The 23,297-nt window shown below is 41.1% G+C and overlaps 1 protein-coding gene across 4 annotated transcripts; it reads right to left on the bottom strand.

The window, feature by feature from the left end:
* Window positions 1-219: 219 nt before the first annotated feature.
* Window positions 220-11,065, bottom strand: LOC103786098 (serine protease 44). Of its 4 annotated transcripts, none has more exons than XM_057301716.1 (6): window positions 3,961-11,065; window positions 3,592-3,816; window positions 3,228-3,384; window positions 2,595-2,857; window positions 1,673-1,833; window positions 220-1,127 (listed from the first exon to the last, which is right to left on the bottom strand). In XM_057301716.1, the coding sequence occupies exons 1-6, from the start codon at window positions 4,052-4,054 to the stop codon at window positions 1,125-1,127; spliced, it is 903 nt and encodes a 300-aa protein (XP_057157699.1). In that variant the 5' UTR covers window positions 4,055-11,065; the 3' UTR covers window positions 220-1,124. The 4 variants fall into 4 exon arrangements, with proteins under 4 accessions (XP_057157699.1, XP_063458353.1, XP_054965764.1 ...); XM_055109789.1 differs by having other exon boundaries at window positions 221-1,106; XM_063602283.1 differs by having other exon boundaries at window positions 3,592-11,065.
* Between the last annotated feature and the right edge of the window lie 12,232 nt (window positions 11,066-23,297).

Here is a 23,297-nt window from a genome sequence, read left to right on the forward strand (position 1 = left end):
GAGCTCCCTGCAGAGATGCTGATGGCTATAACAGGCATACAGGGAACAAGACCCATTGGCTCAAATCATCCCTAGAGCTCATGTCTGAGGAAGCAGGGCCTCACCTGTCCTTCTACATTTTAATAAGAACCATAAATAGCTTCCTTAGTTAAATGGGAAGCCAGTTCTCTATAGAGTATGTTATATTCAACCAAACTCCCCAGTGAGCAGAGCTTCAGAAACAGGAGACTCTCCAAACATTTAATCAGTTGATTTATGAAAACTCCACACTTCATAACTGCCTCAACACAACTTGTGGTGTCCCTGAAAGTGGCCACTAGGGCACTGAGGAAGGGGGTGCCAAGAATGGGTTGCTCCAAAAGAACTAGTGTGGCAGAGGCTGTCCACTCACAGATGGATCCACACTGGGCTGCAGGGGAACTTCTCCCAGCACCAGACAACTGAGCCAGAGTGGAAGTCCCAGGCCTCACACGTCTGCAGGGACCTGGTAATGCCTCCTTCACTCTCTGTGAGCAATCACCCAGCTGGCTGGTTTCACAAAGTCTCAGGTGAGAGCCCTGAAACCAGAACCAGGTCTAACGCTTGCTTCACCGTTGATGATGTCTCTTCTTTGATAGATGTTCCTCCAGATATTGACGAGTCACCGTGGCCCACCTGGCAGAGCAGCTGGCCCTCTAGACCAGAGCACCAGGCAGGGGCACTTTCCAGGCCCCAGTCTCCCTGCCATGCTCTATTGTACGGATCTCCAGAGGGCCTGTGGATTCCAACTGGGATTTGCGGAAAGGGCATTGAGAAGGAGTGGGAAGTTGGTCAGAGGAGACACCTAAGTGTGAGACTCAGAAACAGCAGAAGAGTGGAATGGGGTCTGATCACGAGGTCACCAGGATGCCCAGGGGCATCACCAGACACAGGACTAGGATGAGGAAGTCTGCTGAATTCAAACAGGAAGCTTGTCTCAGGTGATCAATAATCCATTTCTTGTAGAAACTAACTTCTGTGTAAACTCCAGGGTATCCTTTGCGACCGCAGCCAATGCCCCAGCTCACAATCCCCACCTGGACCCATGTGCCATTTAATTCACAGACCAGGGGCCCCCCAGAATCTCCCTGGAAAAAGAAAGACAGTCACTGTAGGAAAGAAATAGGATCCACATCAGAGCAGGCTAATTGCACTGCAATGCGCTACAGAGCTAGGCACTCAGGGGGCTTCCCCAGGAACCCCTAAGACCCTCCTAGCCTTAGGTATCTGTCAATATGAGATCTGAGAATTGACAATTTCCAATAAACCAAAATCATGTACCTACTAAAAAGGCGTGTTCCAAAAAACGGAATATACCTAATGAAATTGTGCCTACTCTGAGACAATAATGAGTCAAGTGCTAACCTGAGTACACTGCCTGTCACACAGAAGGGTCTCAAAACATGGAGCATGTATTGTTGGTGGGACCTGCCTGATTCACCCCTCCTCCCACTCCAGGCTGTGTCAGTTGCTCTCTCCTGAAGGATCAGGTAGGCTGCCCAGGAAAGCCTTGGTGGCTTGTCCTCACGTCCTATTACCATGAATAAGGGTAAACGGAGGGGCTAGGAGATAACCCAGGCCCTACTGGCTGGGGATGAGGAAGCTTTGAGGAGACAATTGCAATGCTGAGGCAGCAAGACGCCCATGAACTGACCTGACAGGCATCCTTCCCTTGGTCATTATAGCCACAGACGGTCCCCCTCGTGACCATTTTACTCTTGGATATATTCTTGTTCTTGAGCATCTCACGACATTTCTCATGACGCATAATGTTTAGCTCAGTCTCCTGAAGAACAAGTGGCATTGGTCCTGAAACTGCAAAGACACAATTTACAAGAGAGTGGATCTTCACAAAGGGATAGAACAGGAGCCCCCAGTGCCCACTCTGAGTCCTGATTGGTGTGTTTAACACAACTGCCCAAATTAAAGGAAGTCAGGGCAGTGGACAATGTCGCCACTTGACATAGAAGGAAACTCAAGCTTAATGTTGACATGGAGAAAGGAAAGGACAAGAAACAAAATCAAGACAGTAAAAGGAAAAACAGATCAGGAGAGGGAGAGGCAAGGCCTTGTCAGCCTGAAAAATGGCAACCAAGTATCTGTCACTCTGAGTATCAGCAAAAATGACAGGCTGTCCTGTGCATCAGTAAAGCATCTTTACTTTCTAGAGCAGGATCACAGACTCTTAGACAGGTAGTGCCTCTCCCTAAGGATAGGAGTCCCCACAGCCTCACTGGCAGGGTTGCTCTGGCTTGGCCTACACTGCTAGGGTGAAGAAGTTCAACCCATCAAGGCAGGTCTTTCTAGTGGGGGTTGGCTCCTATTGGCAGACAGCTCATCACCCTGAGCTGAAATTCACCCTCAAGAGAACCCACTACACTTGGCCCCCAAGCCCCAAGGTCCCAATATGACAACAGAAATTCATAACATAGTTGTTAAATTACTTCCTGGCAGCATCTTCTCCACCCTCCTCCCTCACCCACCTGCTAGAAAATGGCCTCCCTGCCTCTCCCAATAGCTTGCAGGCCAAGCCCAGCCCACCAGACTGTCCCACCTCAGCATCCTGCCTGTCTCACCACTCTCTGACACTTGGCCCCATCCAGTCACCCAGCACTCTGTCCCAGCTTCCACTTCAAAAAGCTTTTCGGGGAGGCACACAGGCTGGATATGTGAGGAATAATTCACAGAGTAGGCGAGCAGAGCAAGGGCAATGTCGCTTGTCAAAGTGGCAAAATCAAAATTGCTAGGAAAAATGATGTCTCGAACAGGGATCACCAGTGCCTCTTTGGAACCAGCATGCAAGTCAGGGTCTCCCAGCTTCACCTTGTATTCCAAATTACTGTTGAGAGAAAAGATGGCCTTCACAGAGATCCTGGGGGGGACGTCTATGCTCCCCTTCCACACCTTCCAGGTGCTTCCAAGCCTGGTCCCATCTTCCTATGCCAGCCAGCAGCCACCTCCCTCCCTCCCAACCACATCCCCTCAGGACCCCTGACCACTTTAGCCAGTGGTCCCCAGATCGGCGGCGGCGGCAACACCCGGGAACTTGTTAGAAATGCAAATACTCAGGTCTCACCCAGACTGGATAAAAACTATGGGGCTGTCACCCCCTTTTACAGATGAGGAAGAGGAAGCTCAGGGAAGGGGACAGACTGGCTCCAGGTCCCACAGCCTGATCAGGGCCCAAGCTCTGAGCCCCAAACACTCACCTAAAGACACAGTGGGCGGCAGTGAGCACCCAGCGCCTGTCGATGAGGGAGCCTCCACAATGGTGTATGTTGCTGGTCTGCAGGCTCACCTGCCAGGGCCACTTCTTGTTTGGGGCTGGCAATCCTCCAATTATCCTTGAAACACGGTGGCCACAGGCTGGTGGGCTCAGTAAAGAGAGGGGACTGGAAGTGAAGCCACTACCTTCCCACCACCCCCACCAGGCTGCCCAGGGCGGAGGCGTGTTATCTATCCTCTCTCTCAAATCATCTAGGTCAGGGTCTGACCCTCAACCTCCCTGAGCCAGGCTGCGTCCCCTTTGACCTCCCCCGCAGGCCAGGACAGATCTAGCACCAGAAACAATACCCTGAGAAAACTGCCTTCCAAGGTCGGAGATTCCGTCGGATTCCAAGGCTTCTCCCACTGTAGATGCTGAAGTAACCCAGGATCCTGGAGGCCCTGCGGTCGCTGGAGACCCTGGAGCTACAGAAGTTTCTGGAATTTTGGGGAATTTCGGGTGCACAGGAGACGTCCGGGCTTCTGGGCTTGCCAGGGTCATTCTGGAATCCTCCTCGGGTCGGTGTGGCTCACCTGGTGAAGACGGGGACCCGCGGCGAACAGGAGCTGGCCTGGCGGCGCCTCCTCCGCGTCTGCCTGTTCCCACAGCGCCCCCACTGCCACCCCACACCCAACGTGGGTGCAGCCCAGCCCCGCCCTGTCCACTCCCAGCCTCACTGAGCAGGGGTTGAAGGAACTGAAGCCAGATCAGGAGGTGGAGGCTCAGGCGTGTGCCTCCACGGCCCCTGCGGAGGCCGTCCTGGGACGCCATGGGCACCGTCAGCACGCCTCGTGGTGCCCCCTCGCGGCGGCTCCGCCCTGGTCGTGGTGTTGGCGGGACCCCGGTGTGCCGGCGGAGACCTGAGGCGGCTCTCGCGAGCCCTGGTCACTCAGCAAAAACTAATCCGGGTAGTGCTGTGAAGGAAGTGACTTTCAATATGTAATTCGTCCTGTGAACCTTAAGATAGAGATTTTCCTGGATTATCCAGTTGAGTGTAATTTTTTTTTTCTATGGAGTTTCACTCTTTCGCCCAGGCTGGAGTAGTGGCATGATCTCAGCTCACTGCAGCCTCCACCTCCCAGGTTCAAGCGATTCACCTGCCTCAGCCTCCCAAGTAGCTGGGATCCCAAGCGCGGGCCACCACGGGCGGCTAATTTTTATATTTTTAGTAGAGACGGGGTTTCACCATGTTGCCCAGGCTGGTCTCAAACTCCTGACCTCACGTGATCCTCCCGCCTCGGCCTCCCAAAGTGCTGGGACTATAGGGGTGAGCCACCGCACCCGGCCCAAGTTGAGTGTAATCTAATCACTGGATATCCTTCAAAGCAGCAAAAAATACAGTCTACCCAGTGGAAGGTTTCAAGCAAAACAGAAAGAGCCTGCTTTCCTGCAGCCTGGGGTTCCAGCTACTCCGAAGGCTGCGGCTGAAGGATCACTGCAGCCCCGGGGTTTGCGTACAGCCTGGACAACATATTGAAATGCCATCTCTTTAAAACAAAACAAAACAGAACAAAGTATGATAAATAGAAAACACAAAACAAGATGGCTCTAATCAATCCTAATACAATAGCAATTGTGTTACATGTAAATGTATTGGAAAAAAACAAACAAAACAAATACTTTATAATTAGAGAAAAAAGATATCATCCAGAAATATACTATATGGAGAGACAAATTTAAAACAAAAAGATACAGATAAATTGAAAAAGGGGGATAGAAAAAGAAATACCAAGCAAATCTGAAACACAAAGTAAGTAGTATAGCAATTTTCTTCTTAGATCTTAGTATTTAAGGCAAGATCATGATAAAGGGACAAAAAGGAATCTTATTATATAAAGTATAAATAAGAAATGACCAAGAAGATGCAGAAAAAAGCCTATAATACTCAAAGAAACAGGTGACCAATTAATGGGAGACTGGAGTTTTTGATATGTTACCCTTAAGAAACTGCTGGATTACACAGACAAAATTAAGCAAAGATAAAGAAGATTTGACTATTAATAATCTTCACCTTAGCTATATAATAAATTTTACAACTACCAACAGAGAACACTTGCTCAATGACCACTAAGGGAACATTCAGAAACGATGCCACAGAGAACAACAAACTCCAGGGAAGGATTGGTATATAGATTCTGTTCTTGAGTCACAAGTCAATAATATTAAAATCAATTTTTAACATATCAAAAAATCCCATCTTTCTGAAACAAAAACAAAACCCTTCTAAGTGGTTCTTCTATAAAAAGAAAATCATGAGGGAAATAATGAACATTTAGAGGTGACTGCCAATGAAAACACTACATATCAAAGCATATGTGATGCAGATAGACCAGTCCCAGAAAGTAATTTACAGCTTTGACAAGATCAGAAAAGAAAGACTGATAGCAAATGAGATAAACATCCAACTCAGAAAGTGAAAAGGATCAATGGAGTAAACTCAAAGAAAGAATTTGCAACGAAGGAGAAAATAATGGAAAAAGGAGGCAGAAATCAATAAAGTAGCCAGGCACAGTGTCTCAGGCCTGTAATCCCAACACTTTGGGAGGCTGAGGTGGGAGAATTGCTTGAGCCCAGGAGTTCAAGACTATCCTGGCAACATAGTAAGACCCTGTCTCTACTAGAAATAAAAAAACCAGCAGGTGTGGTGGCGTGCACCTATAGTCCCAGCTACTTGGGAGGATGAGACAGGAGAATCGTTTGTGCCCAGGAGTTCAAGGATACAGTAAGCTATGATCAGGCTGCTGCACTTCAGCCTGGGTGATAGAGTGACACCCTCTCTCTTAAAAAAAAGGAAATCAATAAAATAGAGAAAAAATTGTGGAGAGAATTAGCACCATCAGAATTTTGTTATTTGAAAAGCCTAATAAATTAAACAACATTCTAGTAAGATTAAAATAAAAGAAAAAAAGCAAATACAGAATGAAAAAGGGAAAGCAACTTAAAGAGATATTTTTAAATTACCTATGATCGATATTTTTAACTATAAAGGAATATTGGCTGGGCACTGTGGCTCATGCCTGTAATCCCAACACTTTGGGCAGCTGAGGCAGGATTGCTTGAGCCCAGGAGTTTGAGACCAGCCTAGGCAACATAGTGACACCCTGTCTCTGAATCAAATAAAATAAATTAGCTGAGGATAGTAATGCATGCCTGTAGTCCTAGCTACTCAGGAGACTGAGGCAAGAGGATCACTTGAGCCTAGGAGGTTGAGGTTATAGTAAGGTATGATTGTACCACTGCACTCCAGCCTGGGTAACAGAGCAAGACCCGGAAAAAAAAAAGAAGAAGAAAAGAAAAGAAAAAGAAAAGAGAGAGAGAAAGAAAGAAAAGAAAGAGAAAGAAAGAAAGACAGAAAAAGAAAGAAAGAAAGAAAGAAAGAAAGAAAGAAAGAAAGAAAGAAAGAAAGAAAGAAAGTTATTAAATGCTGACTTCTCCTTCTAGCCGTGGAATATAAAAAGACTGACCTTCCCACCTGAAACAACCAAAAATGGACAAACATCTGAAACAATAGTTTTTAAGATATTGGACACCCACCAAAAAAAATAGAATCCCTAATAGATGGGAAACAAATGGTGTAAGCCCTGTGACTGCCTCAGGTTTATGACTTGAGAGAATTTCCAGGCCACAGTACAGAGAAGGAGAACGTAGGCAGAATCCAGCAGGCTCCTGGATGTGAGCAGGTATTGCTGAGAGGCCAGGAACATGGAAGCGGCTGTGCTGATAAAATACTGCAGAGGAGAGTGGCACAAAGAAAGAACACAAAGATCTGCAGAGGCTCCCTGCTGTAGTTTGGATGTTTGTCGCCTCCACATCTCATGTTGAAATTTGATCCCCAGTGTTGGAAGTGGGGCCCAATGGTATGTGTCAGGGTCATAGGGGTGGATCTCTCATGAATAGATTAATACCCTTCCTGGAAGAGGAGGAGTGAGTGAGTTCTCACTATATTAGTTGCCAAGAGAGCCGGTTGTTAAAAAGAGCCTGGCACATCCATGTCCCCTCTCTTGCTTCCTCTCTTGCCATATGATCTCTACATACTAGCTCCCTTTTGCCTTCTGCCATAAGAAAAAGAAGCCTGAAGCTCTCATGAGAAGCAGATGCTGGCACCATGCTTCTTTACAGCCTAGAGAACCATGAGCCAAATAAACCTCTTTTTCTTATAAATTATCCAGCCTCAGGTATTCCTTTATAGCAACACAAATACTCCCCCTTGAGTATTAAACTGAGTATTGGTCAGTGCATGTCTGTGAGGAAACGACCTGAAGCTAGAGAAATAACCACTGAAAATAATTAGAAGTAACAATGCCTGGTGCTCACACAGGGCCAAGAATAGAGCCTGCTTCCATTAGTTGGACAAAGAAACTCAAGATTCACAGAGCACTGGGTAGAGTATCCAGGAAGGTCTTGCCTCAGCAATGGGGAATAATTAGGCCTAGACTGAGAATTGTCCTGCTTAAAAAATCTTAAAAGCAAGATCTGAAAAGATCAAACAGTTTCCAAGTAATTTAAATGCATCCCCAAACAAAGCTCAAGAATATTTATGAGAATATGAAAATATCAAACAGCCAACAAGGTAAAAGTCACTATGTCCAGTATCCAATCAAAGAATACCCAACATGCAAGAAGCATGAAAATACAACTGATTATGAGGGGAATCATCAATTAATCTTATCCTCTCCAAACTGACACAGATGTTAAATGCACAGGCAAGGGCATTAAAACAGTCATTATAACTTTAAGTTATACATATACATATATATTCAAAAAGTTCAGGAGAGATATCTAAGATGAAAAATGACCCAAATCAAACTTCTAAAAATGAAAACTACCATGTATGTCAGAAACACACTCACGGGATTAGTAACATATTAAACTTTGTGGAAGAAAAGATTAGTAAACTTGAAAACCTAACAATTAAAAAAAATTTGACCGGGCGCAGTGGCCCATGCCTGTAATCCCAGCACTTTGGGAGGCCGAGGAGGGCAGATCACCTGAGGCTGGGAGTTCCAGACCAGCCTGACCAACACAAAAATTAGCCAGGCATGGTGGTGCATGCCTGTAACCCCAGCTACTCGGGAGGCTGAGTCAGGAGAATTGCTTGAACCCAGGAGGCAGAGGTTGCGGTGAGCCGAGATTGTGCCGTTGCACTCCAGCCTGGGCAACAAGAGGGAAACTGCGTCTCAAAAAAGAAAAAAAAAAAATTCAAAATGAAACAGAAAGAGAGTGTTAAAAGAAAAAAAGAGAGAGAGAGAGAGAACATCAGTGAGCTGTGTCCTAATGTGTGAGTATTTGGACAAAAATATTTAAAGAAATAATGTTCAAACGTTTTTAATTTGATAAAAACTATAAGCCCACAAATCTAGTAAGCTCAATGAACACCAAAGAAAGAAACATGAAGAAAACTAAACCAGGCCAGGAGTGGTGGCTCACGCCTGTAATCCCAGCACATTGGGAGGCTGACGTGGGCAGATCACCTGAGGTCAAGCGTTTGAGAACAGCCTGGCCAACATGGTGAAAGCCTGTCTCTATTAAAAACATGAAAACTAGCTGGATGTGGTGGCATGCACCTGTAGTTCCAGCTACTTGGGAGGCTGAAGCAGGAGAATTGCTTAAACCCGGGAGGCGGAGGTTGCAGTGTGCCAAGATCGTGCCACTGCACTCCAGCTTGGACAACAGAGAGAGACTCCATCGAAAAAAAAAGTATATATATGTGTGTGTGTATATATATATATATATATATAACAAGTATGTGTGTGTGTGTGTGTGTGTAAAACTAAACCAAAGCACAACTTAATCAACTTGCTTAAAACCAGTGATAAAGTAAGTACAGAAGAATAAAGATAAGGATGACAGTAGATTTCTCATCAGAAGCTGTACAAGCAGGAAGACAGATAAGCACCATTTTTTAAGTGCTGGAAGAAAAAAACTTCTAGAATTTTATTTCAAAAATGAAGGCAAAATACAGATTTTTTTCAGGCATGCATAAGATGAAAGACTATCACCAGCAGATCTGCACTATAAAAAAGTTAAAGTCATTCAGACAGAAGGAACACTATACCAGACGTAAATCTGGATTTACATAAAGAAATGAAGAGTGCTGGGAAAGACAACTGCACAGGAAATATGTAAGATACTTTTCTTTTATGTAAATATCTTTGAAAGATAATTGAATTGACTATTTAAACAAAAATAACAATGTACAGTGAGGTTTGTAACACGTATGCAAGAAGATGTATGACAGTAGCACAAAGATCGGGAGAGAGAGAAATATAAATATGTTGTTTGTGTGTGTGTGTGTGTGTGTGTGTGTGTGTGTGGTTGGGGTTTTTTTTGCGTTTTTTGTTTGTTTGTTTGTTTTTGTGTTTTTTTTTTTGAGACAGAGTTTCGCTCTTGTTGCCCAGGCTGGAGTGCAATGGCACAATCTCAGCTCACTGCAACCTCTGCCTCCCGGGTTCAAGCAATTCTCCTGCTTCAACCTCCCGAGTAGCTGGGATTACAGGTGCCCACCACCATGCCCGGCTAATTTTTTGTATTTTAGTAGAGACGGGGTTTCACCATGTTGGCCAGGCTGACCTCAGGTGATCCACTGCTTCGGCCTCCCAAAGTGCTGGGATTACAGGCGTGAGCCACTGCGCCTGGGAAATATGTTGTTTTCAACCTGAGAAAGCTAATTGAAAAAAAAGAAAAAGAAAAAGAAAGAAAAAAGAAATATGTCATAAGTTTTTTATCCTAAACATGAAGTGGTATAGTATCACATTCAGCTGCAAGAGCTACAAAGTTCTCCAGGATAACAGCACAAAGAGAAGACCAAAAGCCAAGTGGAGGAGGCAAAAACAAGGTATTACTGACAGACTTTTAAATCTCTGGTGCCCATAGCCACAAAAAAATTCAACTCTGGTAGCTACAACAACAAATTAAAGCACAGCCCACTCCTGATTAGAGTATCACAAATCTCCGTAATAACCACCAAGCAGAAGGAAGCCTGTGTTTTTCTCCAAGCATAGAAAATATTTATATTAGTTATCTCCTGATACAGTAACAGAAATGGAGAATGTCTAACTTTCAACAAAAATTACAAGGCAAATCACAAGGCAAAAAAAAAAAACACAGTCTAAGAAAAAGCAATAATCAGTACTAGACTCAGATATGACATAGATGTTGGAACTGTATGTATATTTAGGAAAGACCTGAGAAGACCCTAATCTCTCACCTCCAGCTAGCCTTCTGACATGTCTATGCATGTCAGAAACGAAAACTAAGAATGCTAGGGCAAACTGAAGTGTTGTAGACATGCCCCAACAAACAGAGCTCCTTAGCACAGGCTGGAAAATTTGTTGATTTAAGGCACTTAAGAAAATCTCTAATTATTAGCTGAGCACTAAAGCTAACAAGCAGAGATTTCATGGCCATATATGACAAAGAAGAGGCTTACAGAGTTAGTTTAGAAAAGTCACTAACCAAACAAACAGCAGCAGCAACAACAAATAGCAACAATAACAAAACAAAACAATAACAAAACCTGAGGAAGGTGAGAATGTGATTCCCATAGTTACAACATATAGTATTTAAACTGTTTCTGTTAAAAAAATTATGTAACATGCAAAGAAACAAAAAAATATGGCCTGTACCAAGGGTGGGAAAACAGGGAAAAAAGTCAAAAGAAACTGCCACTAGGAAGCCCAGAAGTTGAACTTACTAGACAAACAATTTAAGTAAGCTATTTTAAATGTGTTTGAGGAACTAAAGTATGCTGTCTACAGAAGTAAGGAAAGTATGAAAATGCCATCTCGCAAAATAAAAATATTACCAAAGAGAAATGATTTTTTTAAATAGAAAATCTAGAGTTGGAAATTACAAACACTGAAATGAAAATTCACAGGAGGAGCTCAGAAGTAAACATGAGCTGGCAGAAGAATCAGTGAACTTAAAGATAGGTCACTTGAGATTATCTACTCTGGAAGACAGAAAAGTAAAATAATGATGAAAAATAAACAGGGCCTCAAAAACCTGTGGGACTCCATTAAGTATGTCAACATACACATAATGGAAATTCTGTGCAAAGAGGAGAGAAAGGGGGAAGAAAAGATATCTAAAGAAATAATTGCCTACAATGTCTCAAATTTGATGAAAAACATGAATCTACACATCAATGAATTCCAAATAAAATAAACTTGAAAATATGCACATTTCAAAATTTTATAAGCAAAGAGTTGCAAGACAATGACAAAGAGAGACTCTTCAAAGCAGCACCAAGGAAGCAATGCATTACATACACGGAATCCCCAATAAGATTATGAGAGGACTTCTCATCAGAAAGTATGGAGTCTGAAGGCAGTTGGGTGACACATTTAAAGTGCTGAAAGAAAAAGACTGTCAACCAAGAATTCTATATGCAACTCAAGTATCCTTTAAAAATAAAAAATATAGGGAGTTATGTCAGGGAAGATGGCAGAGTAGGAAATTCCAGGAATATAACTCCTTACTTAGATGACAATTGTATTGGCAGGAACTGTTTGAAGTAACTAGAGTCTGGAGTCTATTTGAACCCTTACAGTTTCAAGGAGAAAACTTGGCTAGTAGATTAGTTAGTTTCTACCAATTTAAGCTTTAAACACCCCTTACTCCTAGCCTCATGGCAGCCAACTATGCCCATGTTCCTGGTGCAGCTTACTGGAGCCAGAATGGGCAATAACAACCTTCTCCTCCAAGTAACAGGAATCAGTGTTCTGTAACTTATTGCTACTTTTGATCACTGAGATGTAGGCACACAGGCTAGCCACCATTGATTCAACTGCCACAGGCTGACACAGCTTTCAGGGGATTTAAAGGAACCACACCTGCTTATTTGTTTGTATTTCTTTTTTCCCTTTTTTCCCACTGGGGAGCCAGAAGTTTAAGGATCCAGACATTTCAAAGCAACTGTGAGCTGGGCATTGTGGCTCACACCTATAATCCCAGCCCTTTGGGAGGTCAAGGCAGGAGGATCACTTGAGCCCAGGAGTTTGAGAGCAGCCTAGGCAACATGATGAAACCCTGTCTCCACAAAAAATACAAAAATTAGCCAGGCGTGGTGGGATGCTCCTGTAGTCCCAGCTACTTGGGAAGCTGAGGTGGGAGGATGACTTAAGCCCAAGAGGTAGAGGTTACAGTGAGCTGAGATTGTGCCACCGTACTCCAGCCTGGGCGATGGAGCCAGAACCTGTCTCAAAAAAAAAAAAAAATTATTGAGTCTGAGGAACAGAAAGGAAAAAATAAAAATGAAAGGAAATAAAATATAGACCAGGCCAGGCATGGTGGCTCACATCTATAATCCCAGCACTTTGGGAGGCCAGGGCTGGTGGATCACCTGAGGTCAGGAGTTCAAGACCAGCCTGACCAATATGGTGAAACCCCACCTCTACTAAAAATGCAAAAATTTGCTGGGCATGGTGGCATGTGCCTGTAATCCCAGCTACTCAGGAGGCTGAGGCAGGAGAATCACTTGAACCCGGGAGGTGGAGTGAGCCAAGATCATGCCATTGCACTCCAGCCTGGGTGACAAGAGTGAAACTCCATCTCAAAAAATAATAATAATAATAATAATAATAACATATAGACCAGTATTTCTTAAGAATGAATTTAGATGTAGACATTCTCAATAAAATAATAGCAAACTGAATCCAACAATAAATATAAAAGGTTATACACTATCAACACCATGACCAGTGGACTTTATCCTAGGAATGCAACTTTAGTATAACATCCAAGAATCAATCAATATAATATACCACATTAATAGGATTTTAAAAGACATAATTATCTCAATAGATGAAGAAAAAGCATGTGAAAAGATCTAATGCCCTTTCATGATAAAACATTCAACAAAATAGGAATAGAAGGAAATTTCCTGAACTTTATAAAAAGGCATCTATGAAATCCCCACAGGTAAAATCATACTTAATAATGAAAGAATGGATGCTTTCACCCTAAGATCAGGAAAAAGTCAAGGATGTCTGCTTTCAGCACTTCCATTCAACGTTGTACTGGCAGGTCTAGCAAGGTCAATAGACAAGAAAAATAAATGAAAATCATTTAGATTAAAAAGGAAGAAATAAAACTCTCTCTATTCAAAGATGAAGCTTGTATGTAGAAAATTCTACAGAATTTTAGAGAAATTTTTACAGAATTCTACAGAAAATTCTGCATGGATAACAAAGTGTCAGGCTAACATGACACAAGCAAAGGAAACTAATAAAGCTCCAGTAGCTGAGCCCACAAAAATGGAGCTCTATGAATTGCCTGACAAATAATTTAAAACAACCATCTTAAAGATGCTCAATGAGATGCAAGAGAACACAGATAGACAACTAAACAAAATCATGCATGAACAAAATTAGACATTTAATAAAGAAATTAAAACAATAAAAAGTCCTGGAACTGAAGAACACAATGACAGAGCTGAAAAGTCAATAAAATTTTTTTTTTTTTTGGACAGAGTCTCGCTCTTTCACCCAGGCCGGAGTGCATGGCACTATCTCGGCTCACTGCAAGCTCCGCCTCCCAGGTTCACACCATTCTCCTGCCTCAGCCTCGTGAGTAGCTGGGACTACCAGTGCCCACCACCACGCCAGGCTAATTTTTGTATTTTTAGTAGAGACGGGGTTTCACCGTGTTAGCCAGGATGGTCTTGATCTCCTGACCTCGTGATCTGCCCGCCTCAGCCTCCCAAAGTGCTGGGATTACAGGCATGAGCCACTGCATCCAGCCTAATAAAAAATTTTAACAGCAGAAGAGATCATATAGAAGAAAAATATCCGTGAACTCAGTGATAGGTCATTTGAAATTAGCCACTAGAGAAATAAAAATACAATAGAAGTAAAAAGAATAAAGGGGCTTAGTGCAGTGGCTCACATCTGTAATTCCAGCACTTTGGGAGGCCGAGGCAGGTGGATCACTTGAGGTCAGGAGTTCGAGACCAGCCTGACCAACATAGTGAAACCCCGTCTCTACTAAAAATATAAGTATTAGCCGGGCATGGTGGCACACACCAGTAGTCTCAGCTACTCAGAAGGCTGAGGTAGGAGAATCACTTGAACCCAGGAGGTGGAGGTTGCAGTGAGCCAAGATTGCACCACTGCACTGCAGCCTGGGTGACAGAGTAAGACTCCATCTTAAAAAAATTAAAAAATAAAAAATAAGAGATCTATGGGGTACCATCAAGGTATGTATTTATGAATTATGGGAGTTCCAAAAGAAGAAGAAAAAGAGAAAGAGGCAGAATGTTTAATTAAATGTAGTTTAATTAATGATTCCTGATGCCTAAAGGATCCCAAGCAAGATCAACCAAAAGAAGAATATCCTGAGACACACCACAGTGGTCCTTCTGTCTCCATGGAAGATTGGTTCCAGACCATCCACAGATACCAGAATCCATGAATGCTCAAATACCTTAAATAAAATGCATAGTATTCACATGTAACCTATGCACAACTTTCCGTATACTTTAAATTATCTCAGGATTACTTATGATACCTAATACAATGTAAATGCTATGTAAATGGTTGTTATATTGTATTTTTGTATTAGCTTTTATTGTTGCATTATTATTTTATTTATTTTTTAATATTTTCAATCTGTGGTTGGTTGAAGCCATGGATGCAGAAATCACAAATTTGAAGGCTTGATTGTATAGTCAAATTATCAAACGCCTAAGACAAAAAATGATGAAAGCATAAGAGAAAAGAGATTAATCACAAAGTCTTTTAGTCCATTTGTGTGCTCTAACAGAATACCACAGACTGGGTAATTTATAAAGAAAAGAAATTTATTTCCACCACAGTTCTAGAGGCTGGGAGTTTCAACATCAAGGCGCTTTGGCAGCTGGGCAGGTTGTTCTGCTACATCCTAACATGGCAGAAGGCATCATATGGCAAGAGAGCAAAAGAGATCAAACTAGAAGCCTCTAACCCTTTCATAATCAGCATTAATCCATTCATGAAAGTGGAGTCCTCATAGCCTAATGACCTCTCAAAGGTCACACTTCTTAACACTGTTGCACTGGGGATTAAGTTACTAACACATGCTTTTGTGGGGACACATTCAAACCACAGCATGAGAGAACCCTCATAAGGATATCAGTAGACTTTTCAGTAAAAAGCTGTAGGCTAGGGGAGGGTGGGTGAAAGATTTAAAGTGCTAAAAGAAAAAAAAAGCTGCCAACCAAGAATACTATTGCCAGCAAAGCTGTAATTCAGAAATGAAGGAGAAATAAAGACATTCACAGACAAACAAAAGCTGAGGGAGTTCATCACCGCAAATCTGCCTTACAAGGCTGGGCCCAGTGACTCACACCTGTAATCACAGCACTTTGGGAGGCTGAGGCAGGAGGATTGCTTGAGCCCAGGAGTTCAAGACCAGGCTAGCAACATAGGGAGACTCCACCTCTACATAAAAAATTAAAAATTAATCAGGTGTGGTGGTACACATCTGTGATCCCAGCTACTCAGGAGGCTGAGATGGAAAGATTGCTTGAGCTGGAAGGTCAAGGCTGCAATGAGCCATGATTATACCACTGCACTTCAGTGTGGGTGACAAAGCAAGACGCTGTCTTTAAAAAATAAACAACAACAAAAAAATAGAATGAAAAGAAAAAAGAAAAAGGAGGCCAAGCACGGTGGTTCACGCCTGTAATCCCAGCACTTTGGGAGGCTGAGGCGGTTGGATTACCTGAGGTCAGGAGTTCAAGACCAGCCTGGCCAACATGGTGAAACCCCATCTCTACTAAAAATACAAAAATTAGCTGGGCTTGGTGGCACAACCCTGTAATCCCAGCTACTCGGGAGGCTGAGGCAGGAGAATTGCTTGAGCCCAGGAGGCAGAGGTTGCAGTAAGCCGAGATCATGCCACTGCACTCCAGCCTAGCCGACAGAGTGAGACTCTGTCTCAAAAAAAAAAAAAAAAAAGAAAGAAAGAAAGAAAGAAAAGAAAAAAGAAAAAGGATAAGAAGTTCTTCAAGTTGAAATAGAAGGATGTTAAGTAACAATGTGAGAACATGAAAATATAAAACTCACTGGTAAAGGTAAGTATAACATCAAATCTATATATTATAATGATGGTGTATAAATCACTTTGAAATCTAGAATATAAAGTAAAAGACAAAAAGATTAAAAATAACTGTAGTTACAATAATTTGTTAATGGATACATAACATTAAAAGATGTAAAGTGTGACATAGCATAAAATGTGGAGATGGGGGAGAAGCAAAAGTGTATAGTTTTGTATAAAATTGAAATTAAATTGTTATTAGGTTAAGATAGAATGTTATAACTTTAAAATATTTTATATAAACCTCATAGTAACCACAAAGAAAAACCTCTACTAGACCTGCAAAAAATAAATAGAAAGGAAATGAAAGCATACCATTACAAAAAAATCAACAAATCACAAAGGAAGACAGCAAGACAGGAAAAAAGGAACTAAAAAATAGAAAACAATTAACAAAATGGCAATAATAAGTCCTTACCTATCAACAATTACCCTAAATGTAAATGAATTAAATTCTCCAATCAACAAATAGAATGGCTGAACAAATTTAAAAACAAGATCCAACAATATGCTACCTACAAGATACTCATTTCAGTCTTAAGGACACACATAAGCTGAAAAGTGAAGAAATGGAAAAAGATATTCCATGCAAATGGTAACCAAAAGAGAGTACAAGTAGCTATACTTACATCAGACAAAATAGAATTGCATTCAAAAACTGCCTCAAGAGACAAAGGTCACTATATAATGATAAAGGGACCAATTCATTAAGAGAGTATAACAATTGAAAAATATATACATTATGTATATTTTATTTCTATCTATGTATGTATGTGCCCCAATATTTAGAGCACTTAATTGTATAAAGCAATATTAACAAAATAGAGGGGAAAATAGACAGCAACACAATAATAGTAGGGAACTTCAATACCCCACTGCCAATAGTAGATAGATTATACACACAGAAAAACAATAAAGCAACTGTGGTCTTGAATAATACTACAAACCAAACAGACCAAATAGATCCAACAGACAAATACAGAATATTCCATTCAACAGCAGCAGAATACACATTATTCTCAAGCACACACAGAACATTACCCAAGATAGATTATATATTGGATCACAAAACAGTTCTTAACAAATTTCAGAAGAAGATTTTAATTATATCAAATGTATTTTCTGACCACAAAGATATGAAACTAAATGTCAAGGCTGGGAGCGGTGGCTCACGCCTGTAATCCCAACACTTTGGGAGGCTGAGGTGGGTGGATCACTTGAGGTCAGGAGTTTGATACCAGCCTGGCCAGCAGGGCGAAACCCTGTCTCTACTAAAAATATAAAAATTAGCCAGGCATGGCAGCACATGCCTCTAATCCCAGCTACTAGGGAGGCTGAGACAGGAGAATTGCTTGAACGTGGAGGGCAGAAGTTGCAGTGAGCCAAGATCAAGCCACAGCACTCCAGCCTGGGTGACAGAGCAAGACCCTATCTCAAAATAAATAAATAAATAAATAAATATCATTAACAAGAGAAATTTTAGAAATTTCAGAAATATGTGGATTCTACATAGCCAATAGGTCAAGAATAAATCAAAACAGAAATCAATAAGTGAGACAAATGAAAATTGAAACACAACATACAAATGTGTGGAATGCAGCAAAAGCAGTTCTAAGAGGGAAGTTTGTAGCAATAAATGTCTACATTAGGGAAAAAAAAAACTCAAATAAACAACCTAACTTTACACTTTAAAAAACTAGAAAAAGAACAAACTATGCCCCAAATCAGCACAAAGAAGGAAATAAGATTAGAGAGCAGAAATAAATGAAACAGAGACTAGAAAGATAATAGAAAAGATCAACAAAACTAAGAGGTGATTTTTTGTAAAGATAAACAAAATTGACAAACCTTTAGCTATTAGTAGAATAACCAAGAAAAAACTGAGAGGACTCAAATACATAAAATTATAAATAAAAGAAGAGACACTACAACTGATACCACAGAAATACTAAGGACTATAAGAGACTACGAACAATTATATGCCAATGAATTGGATAACCTAGAAAAAATGGATAAATTCCTAGAAACATACAACTAAACAAGACTGAATCATGAAGAAATAGAAAATCTGAACAGACTGAGTACAGAGATTGAATCCATCAGCAAAAGTCCCAATAAAGAAAAAGCCTAGGGCCAGACAGCTTCACATGTGAATTCTGCCAAGCATTTAAAGAAGAATTAATGCCAATTTTTCTCAAACTCTCCCAAAAAAATTCAAGAGGAGGGAATACTCCCAAAACTCATTTTATGAGGCCAGAATTACCTCATACCAAAACCAGATAAAGACACTATAGGAAAAAAATTACAGGTCAATATCTTTGCTGAACATAGCTTCAAAAACCCTCAGCAAAATACCAGCAAGCCAAATTCAAGAGCACATTAAAAAGAATCATATACTGTGATCAAGTAAGATTTAGTCCTGGAATGCAAGGATGGTCCAACATATGCAAATTAATAAATGTGATACACCATATTAACAGAATTAAGGATAAAAATCATATGATCATTTCAATAGATGCAGAAAAAGCATTTGACAAAATTGAAAATCTTTTCATTATTTTTAAAAAACACCCTCCCAACAAATTAGGGGAGCCAGGCATGATGGTGCATGCCTATACTCCCAGTGTTTTAGGAGGCCAAGGCAGTATGATTGTTTGAGGTCAGGAGTTTGAGACCAGCCTGGACAACATAGCAAGGTCCCATCTCTAAAAAAAAATTTTTATTATTATTATTATTATACTTTAACTTTTAGGGTACATGTGCGCAATGTGCAGGTTAGTTACATATGTATACATGTGCCATGCTGGTGCACTGCACCCACTAACTCATCATCTAGCATTAGGTATATCTCCCAATGCTATCCCTCCCCCCACCCCACAACAGTCCCCAGAGTGTGATGTTCCCCTTCCCGTGTCCATGTGTTCTCATTGTTTGATTCCCACCTATGAGTGAGAACATGTGGTGTTTGGTTTTTTGTTCTTGCGATAGTTTACTGAGAATGATGATTTCCAATTTCATCCATGTCCCTACAAAGACATGAACTCATCATTTTTTATGGCTGCATAGTATTCTGTGGTGTATATGTGCCACATTTTCTTAATCCAGTCTATCATTGTTGGACATTTGGGTTGGTTCCAAGTCTTTGCTATTGTGAATAGTGCTGCAATAAATATACGTGTGCATGTGCCTTTATAGCAGCATGATTTATAGCCCTTTGGGTATATACCCAGTAATGGGATGGCTGGGTCAAATGGTATTTCTAGTTCTAGATCCGTGAGGAATTGCCACACTGACTTCCACAATGGTTGAACTAGTTTACAGTCCCACCAACAGTGTAAAAGTGTCCCTATTTCTCCACATCCTCTCCAGCACCTGTTGTTTCCTGACTTTTTAATGATTGCCATTCTAACTGGTGTGAGATGGTATCTCATTGTGGTTTTGATTTACATTTCTCTGATGGCCAGTGATGGTGAGCATTTTTTCATGAGTTTTTTGGCTGCATAAATGTCTTCTTTTGAGAAATGTCTGTTCATGTCCTTCGCCCACTTTGTGATGGGATTGTTTGTTTTTTTCTTGTAAATTTGTGTAAGTTCATTGTAGATTCTGGATATTAGCCCTTTGTCAGATGAGTAGGTTGAGAAAATTTTCTCCCATTTTGTAGGTTGCCTGTTCACTCTGATGGTAGTTTCTTTTGCTGTGCAGAAGCTCTTTAGTTTAATTCGATCCCATTTGTCAATTTTGGCTTTTGTTGCCATTGCTTTTGGTGTTTTAGACATGAAGTCCTTGCCCATGCCTATGTCCTGAATGGTAATGCCTAGGTTTTCTTCTAGGGTTTTTATGGTTTTAGGTCTAACGTTTAAGTCTTTAATCCATCTTGAATTGATTTTTGTATAAGGTGTAAGGAAGGGATCCAGTTTCAGCTTTCTACATATGGCTAGCCAGTTTTCCCAGCACCATTTATTAAATAGAGAATCCTTTCCCCATTGCTTGTTTTTCTCAGGTTTGTCAAAGATCACATGGTTGTAGATATGCGGCGTTATTTCTGAGGGCTCTGTTCTGTTCCATTGATCTATATCTCTGTTTTGGTACCAGTACCATGCTGTTTTGGTTACTGTAGCCTTGTAGTATAGTTTGAAGTCAGGTAGTGTGATGCCTCCAGCTTTGTTCTTTTGGCTTAGGATTGCCTTGGCGATGCGGGCTCTTTTTTGGTTCCATATGAACTTTAAAGTAGTTTTTTCCAATTCTGTGAAGAAAGTCATTGGTAGCTTGATGGGGATGGCATTGAATCTATAAATTACCTTGGGCAGTATGGCCTTTTTCATGATATTGATTCTTCCTACCCATGAGCATGGAATGTTCTTCCATTTGTTTGTATCCTCTTTTATTTCATTGAGCAGTGGTTTGTAGTTCTCCTTGAAGAGGTCCTTCATGTCCCTTGTAAGTTGGATTCCTAGGTATTTTATTCTCTTTGAAGCAATTGTGAATGGGAGTTCACTCATGATTTAGCTCTCTGTTTGTCTGTTATTGGTGTATAAGAATGCTTGTGATTTTTGTACATTGATTTTGTATCCTGAGACTTTGCTGAAGTTGCTTATCAGCTTAAGGAGATTTTGGGCTGAGACAATGGGGTTTTCTAGATATACAATCATGTCATCTGCAAACAGGGATAATTTGACTTCCTCTTTTCCTAACTGAATGCCCTTTATTTCCTTCTCCTGCCTAATTGCCCTGGCCAGAACTTCCAACACTATGTTGAATAGGAGTGGTGAGAGAGGGCATCCCTGTCTTGTGCCAGTTTTCAAAGGGAATGCTTCCAGTTTTTGCCCATTCAGTATGATTTTGGCTGTGCGTTTGTCATAGATAGCTCTTATTATTTTGAGATATGTCCCATCAATACCTAATTTATTGAGAGTTTTTAGCATGAAGGGTTGTTGAATTTTGTCAAAGGCCTTTTCTGCATCTATTGAGATAATCATGTGGTTTTTGTCTTTGGTTCTGTTTATATGCTGGATTACATTTATTGATTTGTGTATATTGAACCAGCCTTGCATCCCAGGGATGAAGCCCACTTGATCATGGTGGGTAAGCTTTTTGATGTGCTGCTGGATTCGGTTTGCCAGTATTTTACTGAGGATTTTTGCATCAATGTTCATCAAGGATATTGGTCTAAAATTCTCTTTTTTGGTTGTGTCTCTGCCTGGCTTTGGTATCAGGATGATGCTGGCCTCATAAAATGAGTTAGGGAGGATTCCCTCTTTTTCTATTGATTGGAATAGTTTCAGAAGAAATGGTACCAGTTCCTCCTTGTACCTCTGGTAGAATTCGGCTGTGAATCCATCTGGTCTTGGACTCTTTTTGGTTGGTAAGCTATTGATTATTGCCACAATTTCAGCTCCTGTTATTGGTCTATTCAGAGATTCAACTTCTTCCTGGTTTAGTCTTGGGAGAGTGTATGTGTCGAGGAATTTATCCATTTCTTCTAGATTTTCTAGTTTATTGGCATAGAGGTATTTGTAGTATTCTCTGATGGTAGTTTGTATTTCTGTGGGATCAGTGGTGATATCCCCTTTATCATTTTTTATTGCGTCTATTTGATTCTTCTCTCTTTTTTTCTTTATTAGTCTTGCTAGCGGTTTATCAATTTTGTTGATCCTTTCAAAAAACCAGCTCCTGGATTCATTAATTTTTTGAAGGGTTTTTTGTGTCTCTATTTCCTTCAGTTCTGCTCTGATTTTAGTTATTTCTTGCCTTCTGCTAGCTTTTGAATGTGTTTGCTCTTGCTTTTCTAGTTCTTTTAATTGTGATGTTAGGGTGTCAATTTTGGATCTTTCCTGCTTTCTCTTGTGGGCATTTAGTGCTATAAATTTCCCTCTACACACTGTTTTGAATGTGTCCCAGAGATTCTGGTATGTTGTGTCTTTGTTCTCGTTGGTTTCAAAGAACGTCTTTATTTCTGCCTTCATTTCGTTATGTACGCATTAGTCATTCAGGAGCAGGTTGTTCAGTTTCCATGTAGTTGAGCGGTTTTGAGTGAGTTTCTTAATCCTGAGTTCTAGTTTGATTGCACTGTGGCCTGAGAGATCATTTGTTATAATTTCTGTTCTTTTACATTTGCTGAGGAGAGCTTTACTTCCAACTATGTGGTCAATTTTGGAATAGGTGTGGTGTGGTGCTGAAAAAAATGTATATTCTGTTGATTTGGGGTGGAGAGTTCTGTAGATGTCTATTAGGTCCGCTTGGTGCAGAGCTGAGTTCAATTCCTGGGTATCCCTGTTAACTTTCTGTCTCGTTGATCTGTCTAATGTTGACAGTGGGTGTTAAAGTCTCCCATTATTAATGTGTGGGAGTCTAAGTCTCTTTGTAGGTCACTCAGGACTTGCTTTATGAATCTGGGTGCTCCTGTATTGGGTGCATATATATTTAGGATAGTTAGCTCTTCTTGTTGAATTGATCCCTTTACCATTATGTAATGGCCTTCTTTGTCTCTTTTGATCTTTGTTGGTTTAAAGTCTGTTTTATCAGAGACTAGGATTGCAACCCCTGCCTTTTTTTGTTTTCCATTTGCTTGGTAGATCTTCCTCCATCCTTTTATTTTGAGCCTATGTGTGTCTCTGCACGTGAGATGGGTTTCCTGAATACAGCACACTGATGGGTCTTGACTCTTTATCCAATTTGCCAGTCTGTGTCTTTTAATTAGAGCATTTAGTCCATTTACATTTAAAGTTAATATCGTTATGTGTGAATTTGATCCTGTCATTATGATGTTAGCTGTCATTATAACGAGCTGATTTTGCTCATTAGTTGATGCAGTTTCTTCCTAGTCTTGATGGTCTTTACATTTTGGCATGATTTTGCAGTGGCTAGTACTGGTTGTTTCTTTCCATGTTTAGTGCTTCCTTCAGGAGCTCTTTTAGGGCAGACCTGGTGGCGACAA

The sequence above is a fragment of the Pan paniscus genome, chromosome 2, assembly GCF_029289425.2.
Source record: "Pan paniscus chromosome 2, NHGRI_mPanPan1-v2.0_pri, whole genome shotgun sequence".
NCBI classification, from domain to species: domain Eukaryota; kingdom Metazoa; phylum Chordata; class Mammalia; order Primates; family Hominidae; genus Pan; species Pan paniscus.